This window comes from Poecilia formosa, unplaced genomic scaffold, assembly GCF_000485575.1.
Source record: "Poecilia formosa unplaced genomic scaffold, Poecilia_formosa-5.1.2 Scaffold271, whole genome shotgun sequence".
NCBI lineage: Eukaryota > Metazoa > Chordata > Actinopteri > Cyprinodontiformes > Poeciliidae > Poecilia > Poecilia formosa.
In genome coordinates, this window is record NW_006800210.1 from 74,435 (window position 1) to 85,519 (window position 11,085).

At 34.6% G+C, this 11,085-nt stretch overlaps 1 protein-coding gene across 1 annotated transcript in view; it reads left to right on the forward strand.

Annotated features, from left to right (window-relative positions):
- Nucleotides 1-5,555, forward strand: part of rgs8 (regulator of G protein signaling 8) — a 22,819-nt gene extending 17,264 nt beyond the window's left edge. The window contains exons 4-5 of the mRNA XM_007570945.2: nt 1,619-1,785; nt 2,666-5,555. Coding sequence (XP_007571007.1) covers nt 1,619-1,785; nt 2,666-2,860 — 362 coding nt within the window. The 3' untranslated portion in view covers nt 2,861-5,555. The remainder of the gene's footprint in view (nt 1-1,618; nt 1,786-2,665) is intronic.
- Nucleotides 5,556-11,085: the final 5,530 nt, after the last annotated feature.

The window sequence follows — 11,085 nt, forward strand, 5'->3', positions numbered from 1 at the left end:
AGAGACCACCCGCGGAGGGTGAGAAGGGAATTTTTTATATATATATATATATTACTGAACACTTTAAATCAGACAGAACTATGTTGTAAGTGACAATAGTAACAGTTTGACAGCATCTCTGAGTAAACTGAAACCTACAGAGCAAGCTATTGATTTTATGTAAATAAGCACTTTTGGATGTTTGATCACAAACTCATGTAATGAGCTTCACTTTCAGGACAGGAAATTGTCAGCCATAAACCGTTACTGTCTCTGTGTATTGTACAATTTCTGATTACACTTTTGGCACTTTGTTTAATTTAAAAATATAACCCTTACATGTGATGTTGGGTCATTTTAAACTAAGAAGAACGATCTTTTGACACAACACATGTGGAACTTTAACCCTCCTGTTATGTAGTGGGTCAAACTGACTCGTTTTAAAGTTTTTTTGTTTTGTTTTTTAAATAGTTGCAAGCATTTTTTCTGCATGAAACTTTATTCTATTTGTATTAATAGGTACACTCTACATATAAACTGAAAATGGTTCATTTTCCACATTTGCAACCCCCCCTACATAGATACTGTTCAGGTCAGTTTGATCCGGCAGTCAAGTTGAAAGGGAAAAAGCAGAAACAAATGAACCATATTTCACCACACTCACATGCACACCACACCACACACACACACACCTGCACACACACAAGCCCACTTTCTCACTATTCCCTTTCCTCCACAAGGAAACTGCGAGAAAGCAGGTGTTCATACAACTTTTGATGGGAACCTTTTCTGTTCCCGTGGGCAAACTCCACCCACACTGAGTGACACTGAGCAGCATAAATACTCTCCGCATGACTCATTTGTGTTGTTTTTAATCAATGGGTCAATTTGACCCAGATCAGAATGCATGCCTCACGTTCAATTATAAAGATCTTCCCTTGAAAGCAAAAATTAAAAATGTAATATATTTTTTTTTTACAAAAGATAAATTTCCAGTGTAGGTTTTTTTAGTGGACATAAAATATGTAAATTACCATTTTTATGTCCAAATGAGTAAACTGTCATCATTGATCTTTTATTTGTGAGAAATAATAATAATAAGTTTCTAACACTATTGCATGATTAAACACTCCACCGGTCAAATTGACCCAGGAACTTTATTGCTGTGCCTCAGAAACGAGCATAACAGGAGGGTTATATTGTAGACCACACTGTGTTTGTTGTTATCTTCCTATGCCCATTTGCGTTACTGTACAATTGGCTGAACAGCCCATTCGTGCTTATTAGCTTTGTCAGACAAACAAGAGAAATGAACAGGGTGGAAATTAAAGGTCAGCATGACACAAGCTTGTAGGAAAACATGCTTTTCTTCTGTCAGCATCACCTGTGAGAACATTAACTGATCACATGTCTTATTTTAAAACGTCAAAATATGTTTGTGGTGTGTGTTCTTTTTGTGTGTTTGTTTGTTTGTTTCTGCTTTAAGGATTAAAACATGACCAACTTCTTGTCATGAAAATGCAGTCAAAAAATATCTAAACACAAGCTACACTTTTTATGGATCACAGTGAAGCCATCTCTTAATCACTGTATGTGTTTCATGACATGTTTTTGTTCTGTCTGTGTTATCTGTATGCAGATGGGCTTGCTGCATTTCGAACATTCCTCAAGTCTGAATTCAGCGATGAAAACATCGAATTTTGGATGGCCTGTGAGGAGTACAAAAAAATCAAGAGCTCAACCAAACTTGTGTCAAAAGCAAACAAGATATTCAAGGAATTCATTGAGGTTCAGTCACCAAGAGAGGTGTGTTATCTCTGTATTTTGATGTTCACAGATAGAAGATTAAAACCATATTACAACTGTCTTTCTTCGGCCAAGACAAAGTTATAGCTCCATTTCTGAAATTTGACTACTTGTCAACCTAAGAACTTGAACACTGTGTTTTACTTTAATGGGAAAAAAAGTGTGCTGTCTTTAATCCTAATGGTTGTTATATTAGGAGCAACACAGAAGTTTTTAATACACAATCAATAAGTACAGCTTTGCAGCTTAATTTACTAAGGCATTCTCTTTACAAATTTGGCAACATTTAAATAAAAATATACTACTTTTTTAGCAGTTTGCATAATATTGCATAAAAGCATTAAAAATGCTGATGTGCAAGGCTGAGAAAGATACAATTGGCTTGCATTGATATCAGTATTTAGGAAATGTTAATGGTTTTTCAAAATTTAATCGGAAACTTTGAACAAATATTTTTAAAGCTAATGACCTGGTAGTTTGCTGAACTTTTTGAAATATTAAATTAAAAGAAGATGGAAAGTTGAAGTGCAGTTTCTGAAGAGTTGAACCATGTTTTTGTTTTGTTTTGGTCCATGGTCACATAGTGGTGCCACACCTAACTCTCACGCTAGTTCCCTTGTGTGTGTGTATGTGTGTGTGTGTGTAGGTGTGTGTGTGTGTGAGGCTGAATTGTGTTTTTTGACTAGACAGGAAAAAAAAAAAAGGGTGGTAGGCAAACAAAATTATTTGCTTCTGGTCACACGTAAAAAGGTGACAACTGTTCTGTTTCTTTCATTGCTGACAGCATTGTGAAACTTTTTTCTTTTTTTTTTAAATTCGCAATGCTACTTCTCTAAAATTCAGATGTAAACGATCCGTTTATCTCATACTGTCTTGACAGGTGAACATTGACTACAGGACAAGAGAGAAGACCAAACAGAGCCTGTCAGATCCCACTCCAGCCAGTCTCAATGAAGTCCAGGGTAAAATCTACAGCCTCATGGAGAAAGACTCTTACCCACGATTCCTCAGGTCCAAAATGTACCAGGATATTGTCAACAGGGCACATGCACAAGGTCAGCGGAGGTCTGTTTGACCAATACTGCAGACCACAGTGGACCAAAAACTGGACCTATATGGTATATCATTCTTTGTCCCTTTGACACCATATCAATACTGTGAATAAGCAAGAATGAAATGACCTGCTTGACTGTTTTCTGTACACCTGTTCCAAGCATGCAATCCCCATAGAAAGATCATATCTCTTTGAATTGCATCATATAGTGAGGAGACTCCTGAGGGACATGTCGGGAAAACTCATATCCTAAAGTAAATCTGCATCATTCAACAAACGTATTTATTGCTGTATAGGTCATTTTAAAAATTGTCACAGTGATATAAAATAGACAAATAATGTTTTATTGAAACTGAATAGAGATAAATGAATTGATGTCATCTGTTGGGATGTGTTCTAGGAGAAATAGCACTTACCTTTTTGTCACTTCTTGTCAAAGTGTTACTGTGTCTCAATTTGGATGTTTTTCTTTGTGCAATACTAGTGCAATGCTGCATGGTGCCAAGAGTACTTACTGCATGCATGCAGTGTCACATTTAAAAGAATGGTTTTCTCTCCAATAAAACTGGGGATGATAAACAGCTACACACTTAAAATCTGGCTAAACTTGTTGTGCCATCTAGTAAGCCTCTGATTCCAAATATCAACCTTATCAAAATGTTTCATTGAAAGTCTTTGAAAATAGCTTTAAAATTATCTGCCATTATTAGCTGAAAGTGCACTACTGCTTGCAACTAATAAGTACTAGTGCAACTGCTGCACTAGCATTCACACATTCATGACACAAGAAAACAATGAAAAAAATGAGATTTTTATGTTGAGCCTATTGGATAAAAAAAAATCATTTGTTTCAACAGAGAAGACAAAAAAATACTTTAAACTGTATTTTTGTTTTGTGGATTTTGTCTTCCTCCTTTCATTTACATGCTACTGCTATGGAGACTAGAGGTGCTGTCAAAGTGAAAAACAGCTGATCACTGTGTCAGGTAACTACAGAGAGTGGAGCATCTTTAAAACTGGTTAAGATCTTTTGAGTAAAACCAATCATTATAAAATATGACCACCCTTACCAATTAGAAAAAGATAGTTCCCAGGGGTTTCACTGCAGGACCCATAATAAAGCAGTGCATGTGCATTAAACGTGGTGAGTGGTTTTTCTTCCTCTTTTAATTTTATTTGATGTGAACAGATCTTTTGTTTTCTTTCATAGTTCACTGGTTTGCTGGTGGCTGTAAAAAAATTGTATTTACATAATTATTGTTGTGGTTGGAGGTTTATATAAACTCGATGCATCAATGAAACTGATATTGTTTTTCTATTTTTTTTATTTTATTTTATTTAAACCATGCATTATTCAGATCATCCAATTATTCAAATCAGTATTTTTCTTTTACGAATGTTGTAATTCGATTTACAGTCATGCCATCTCAAGGTACTTTACATTCCAGTTAAAGTAAATCCACTTTCTTTGTGAGCTAGAAAGTCTTGTATGCAAATTTTGGTAGTTTCTGTAGTCAAATGAACAAAATGACCACCAATTATCTGTGGTTATGCCAAACTATTTACTTATGAATTCATATTAGGTAATCTTGTATTTTAAACTGGAGCAATTGTATAATAGTGAAAACATTGAGCAGATTTTATTGATATTTTTCTTAAGTGTAGTTATTCCAAAATATGGAGGTTTGTTATTTTTGTAAAACTTTTACTTTTTGCAGCAGGAGGACACAGACTCACAAATGATGGTCATTGAAATTATTTTATTTTCAAAATTGCAAAATAGGGCATGTGTATAGTTTATGTAGGATGGTCAATACTGATGTGAACAGTAAGTGTTAATACCTTATAATTACTGACTAAAATATTACTGAAATCCTGAATCAATTAAAAATGCAGTAGATTAAATGTCTAATTTTGTAAAGTGTGATTTGCATTCAGTAATTGTGGCATTTAGCTCACAACAGTAAAAAGGTTGTTAAAGTTTGCTTGAAGACATTAAAGAGAATTTGACAGGAAACAAGACTTCTTTTATGTGGTTTCAGTTCCCTAAACTGCACATAAAAAAAATCTCGCAAAAGTGTCAGGGTGACCACGCCGGGCCACACACAGAGTAAAAAGCTGGTGGGGTCCAAATTACCCCTTCTTAAGACAACAGGAGGGTTAAAGGTCTGAAGAAAATTGTCATGTCTGAGCACAAAATGATGAGTTAGCCAATTTATCTTGAGTTACTTCAGTCAGTAGAGAAATGGTTAACTACTGAGAGAAAACAGTAAAAATGTTTTGTTTTTTTAAAGTGTTGCATTTGTTGTGGGTGACTTACTAGCTGTACTCGGAAATCAGAATCCTTGTCTCTTGTATTTTCACCTCTTTTTAATATGGATGTTATTTAGTAACGGCATGATTATATGCTTTATTTTTTATGTATTTCTTTTTTATTGCATATATCTGCTGTCATATGGATAGACATTAAATGACAGTGTAAAAATAAATCCAGAGTAGTGCTGTCAATACCTGATGAGACTTTGCTCCATTATGTGCACTGTGCTATAAAAACTACAGTATATTCTTACCCCTTAAATAATAAGATTAAAACTGCTTTCTTTACAGTATATGTAACAAATACACCAACATGTTTAAAGATGTATGTTTCTGTGCTTCACATGAATGTAACCTCCCCGTATATTTTATGAATAAAAATCCTAAGAGTATACATAAATCAGAGTGGGTTTTGTTTTGTCCTTATAAAGCCAGTGAGGTATTATTGTTATGAAACTGGAATACCGACCTAATTTTCTGGGACATTTTATGTCTTCAGTAAAAGAGGACTCACAAATTTAAAAGATACGTTTTTGTTTTATTTTACTTTTTTTATTTTATTTTTTTCCCAAAATTTTAATGTATGTTTACTGGTAAAAATAAATAAATAAATTAATTAATTAATTAAAAGTACATGAAAATAGATTGTAAAGAACATTGTTCCACATCCTAACATGACCTTTTGTTATATTCACTGTTTTAGAAGCAGTGACTCATACTGAAGGAAGTAGTGACTGGATTTCTATTTTAAGTCACCATTGCCTGATGCTGGGCATCATAAAACTTGAATATATTATTTCTTTCACTATTTTTACTTTCCATCATTAAAAAAAGAAGCCACATCTCATTACATATATAGACACAAATATATCAGGCACTGGTGGGATGAAGTTGCCCACATACCAGAACATTTCTATTATTTTTGCTCTTTTAATGTGTTTGTCATTCAGGAAACAAAGAGCAGGGTGAATGTGGGACATTCCCCGAGTAGACACAACACAGGCCTATCTGGGCCAGGAGACGACAAACACATCTGACACATATTTGTCTATGAGTTCAGTTTACGATAGACCATAAGCTATAAAAGCTGAAATGACCTCAAAGCACCAGTGTGAATAAACACTGTTTTTATAAGTCTCACCTGATTTAAATTTCTTCACAGCTTCATCATTTAGCTGTCTGCTTTTTTGATCACTTATATGTTCTATCTAACAGGACCCTGCAACCTTTGTAACCTAAAGAACTTTCATCTCATAACTGTGTGTTACTTTTTGTCGGCCTGTCACACACACACACACACACACACACACAGACACACACACACACACACACATACACACAAATCAGACTAGAAAGCATCAAATATCTGTGAAACAATGTAATTTGAGGCAAAATTTGGTAGCTATGATTTGTAAGGTGCTATATTTCTTGTTCATCTTTCCTGGATGTCACCATCTCGCTTCTGTTACTTTACAGTTATTGCTGCTACTTTGTTATTTCTCTGTTTTTTTCCCTGTGTCTCAATCAATTGTAAACACAATGCCTATTGTGCAGCTCTGCAATGACTATGGATCATAGGGAGGAAGAGGGAACACTTGATTGCGCCTACTGTTCTGTCCTGAACCAAACAACAAAAGCAGGATGTGAAGAAAATACAAGAAAATATTGAATTGTCTGATTTGTAACCAGTTGAATCAAAGAACTCATTTGCACCATCAACAGTTGTTTCTTTTCATAAGTTCTTCAAAATATAATTGCTGAGCTCAGTCATGTGCTGTGATAAACCTGCAGAAATACGTACTCAAGAATACCGGCACAAGTGACAGTTCATTCTGGAAAGTTGCTCTGGTTATATTTTGGTGTTTGGTTGAAGGTTTTAATATTACTCTAATCAATGTGCACACTAGTTTTACTTTTGCTTAAAAAAAAAAACGGAGTATTTTCCCAGCACAATACACTGAAAGGTCATCTTTATTGTTTTGTATTTTAGTAAACTTTCTACCCTTCACATTTTTTACAACCCTAACCTACTCATCACTTTGAAAGTTCACAATTTCTTGCAAGTTGTTCTTTCAGTGCAAAACAAAATCTTTTTTTTTTTCCAGAAAATGTTTTTGAACAAATAGATTTGCTTTTGTGCTATTGTGAAGGCTTGTCAAATGTAAGAATGGGTTATGTAACTATTTACTTCATGTTTACTTCTGCTTGCCTGATATATAAAAAATCATCTGACCAAAAAAAAAAAAATAAATTCTGCAACAGCAGTCAGTCTTCCAACTAATCACCAAGAAATATTCTTTTTTTAATATTTTAAAGTGTATTTATTTTTTGTTTTTGCTCAGAAGTGGTTTTGGCCTCTGAACTTTGCTATGAATTTTTTTTTTTTTCCCCTGTGACCTTCTTATTTCTGTGTAATGACTGACATTAACTGAGACAAGTAAATGTTTATCCTTTGTTTAACATAATCTTTGATAAGGTTCATGGAAGACACAATTTCTGTTCCATCACACAACAATATATGAATCATCTTATTTGCAATCACACACTGTGGAAACCGAATACTTGCTTCTGTCTTATGTCAATATTTTTTAATCAAAATCTCTAAATCAGTTGTTACATTAATAGCATATACATGCTATTTACTGACATCAGGGATCTGATGTCAGTTGTGTTGTTTAGTGGAAAATTTCCACCTTTTGGGTATGAGTAATTTCTCTGGAACATGTCCTGCTGGTAAAAGGACAACTTATATGTTTTTGTCACTCGTTTAATATGTGAAAGTGCTTCTGTCCAGAATATCAGCATGGTTATATTTTATTCATGACTCTAATCTGCTTCAGCACGGCCTGATTGCTCTTCAACTCACTCCCACCCATTTCATACCATAAATGGAGCCTTGCACAAATGTACACCAAAAGGCATTTTAAAAGGCCTTTTGTTGTTGCTCCACAAAGTTTCATTATTAACTCAATAATGACTTTGATTTGGGTAAATGAAAGAACACATGTGACTTAGAGACTCGCATAGCACAAATCAAGTCTCGTAAAGTAACTTGCTGTTCTGGAAAATACTTCTAAAGAGAAGCATTTGTACCAACTCCAGCTAATGCTGAAATTAGCCCTATGCTAATTGCAGCATTAGCATAGGGCACATGTAGTGCCATGGGTACGTTCTGTGAGGTTGTCGCTCCTGTTGGACCTGAAATTTTACTGCTGTACTTTTGCAAAATAGTCCAGTTAGTTCCAAATTCAGGAGACTAGCCACATATCCTATGTAAAACTATTTAGAGGTCACAATATGCAGCCAGGAGACCAGTACTTATAAGAGCAAGCTATTGTCAGAGGGAGGGATCTGTGTGTGCTCAGTGTCTAGTCAAAACAAAATGTGACCTACAAATGCTTGTGCAGGTTCCCCTATTTTCCAGTTTTGATCTGCAACTGTGGGTTTTATATGGGTTTCTATTTAGATCAATTCTTGTTTATTTACTTAGATCTTGGCACTTTAGTTTATCTCTTTGTGATGGTTCATTATTTTGACCATTTGTACATTAGACCTGTTTCCATATATTGGTGGTTTTTTTGTTTATGTTAGTCCAAAGCACTGCATTACGCATTAGATATAGTTTCTCTTAGCCGGATTGTACACTGTAAATTCAAATTAAAGTTTGGTGCACTCTGCATTTATTAGCAATTAAACATTATGAAGTGGGATTATTAAGATGAGTTAAGTAGTGTAAGGAATAACGTAACATTGTTTGGTAGCAATGTTAAATGGCCCAATTTCTTTAGAAATTGGATACAAAGCAAGTTGATTTTAGTTTAGTTTGACATTTGTTTCCTTAAACAAAAAAGCTTTTAAAGATTCAGATTGCCTTTTGTTTCTCTCCTACTTCCTGATGAACAGCTTGTCTTCTGTCAGTTGGATAAAGACCAATTCAACAGTTGTTTTAGCCTGATTTTGTCAGCAGTAAGAGGACAGAAAGCCTTTGTCCAGCAAACTAAAAAAAAAACAAAAATGCAAATTACATTTGTGTGATGATACAGTCTATCACTTGAAATCTTGAGAGGCACTTGAGAGCTAGACAGATCTTAACAAAACTTCTGTGGAAGCTAAACAGATGGGAGACAGTGTTTGGTGGAGAAAAAGTAAATGTTTTGGACTGCTAAAGTTGACATTGTGAGAGAAATGAATGAATGAATGCTTACTGGTATCTGTTAAACAAATGCAAAATTCAAATAATTTGAAAAAAACATGTATTTTTGATGTCAGTATGTGAAGGTTGTGCAGCTTAAACCTTTTTGAGATTTGCATATCCATTCCAGATTTTATAAATTAACCTGATTTGAACTCAAACAATGCTTTGAATAAGCCTCTGAAACTTAAAGTTCCAGATAAAAAATAACTTAAGAGTGATTTTTTTTGTTGTACACACTGAATGCACAATAAATGACTAAGAACACAAAGAAGACAACAGCTCTTGGAGTAAATGAAATGAATCAATGAAATGAATCAGCTACACATGGGAATCATTTTAATCCCAGAACCTTGTGTGTTTTTTAGGCTCAGGTCTGCACTGTCTGCAAAGCCTTCAGGGAATATCTGTGGATGATATTTTTGCTGAAAGACAACAGTGGATATTATTTAACAATCTCTGTCAGCATCTGGCTCGGGCCTGTAGTAGGCTGTTCTTCTCTGCCCCAGAGGATTATCAGACAGATGAGCAACCTGAGGTTCACTCATGCACATTGTCGGACAAAGTCCCACAGAGACCAAACATGACCACTTCACAAATGTTTGAATGCCCTTGCACAAATCCTAGCTCTTTGATTGGTAGAGTTCTGCTCGGACAGATCGCAGCTACTGGGATGCACACACATTGGCTAACGCAAACGAAACGTGACCTGTTTTTGTTACTCCATAATTATCAAAGAAGGGAAGTTACAGAAGATCCAGATATTTATTGTTTGTTTGCTTGTCTGTTTTTAAATTTTAGTACGTCCATGGTTAAGAAAAAAACATTAAATATTGAAATTTTAATATCTAAAGTGAAGAAGACTAAATAAAAATCATAACTGATTCATAACATAGACAAAAGCAGTCTTTATTTTTTTTTTGTAGTTAGCAATGTCATCCAAACTAGTGGATTGGTATAATATTGGGCCAATATTAGCATCAAATACTCCTCAAATACTCTTTAAAGTACTCCAAACCGATACCACTGTTCTGCTGGACTTTCCTCCTGGGGTGCACTGAAGTACAACTCAAAGGATTAGCCACAATGCGAAGAAGTGATTGCTAGAAGTCAAAATACCAGTAAGTTTTTGTATGCATTAAAACACACTAATGCATCGTTAATACTACAACCTCCCACTAGAAAGTAGGGTTGGTAACTATTTATGCAGCTGAAGACATATGACTTGCAAAACTACCTTCCTATCGTTATACATCATTTTTCCAAAGGTTTTATTACAATACAGACTAAAACACTAAAATGATAGCATCATTGAGATTATTAATTCTAAAATTGTAATAAACATGTTGAATATTCAGTTGTTAAAAAGGAACAGTTAGTTAATAATTTATACATAAATGTAAACTCAATGACTTGAATAGCTATTCATTTCTAAGAAAAATTAAAGGCTGTTGCTTAGAATCACTGCACAGTATCTACAAAGTCAATAAATACGTTCCAAGCATCAAACCCAAAATAACCTTATTACCTTGTTTTTTTTATTCTATTTAAAAAATGTCAGGCTTATTCATTGCCAAGAACTTCCCAGTCATTCATATTCTCTTAATTTACAAGCTTTCAGCTCTCCCCTTCCGCTCTAGACTGAGTCCCTCCTCTGGAGGACCTTTGAAAACAAAACAAGCAAACACACACACACACACACACACACACACACACACACACACACACACACACACAC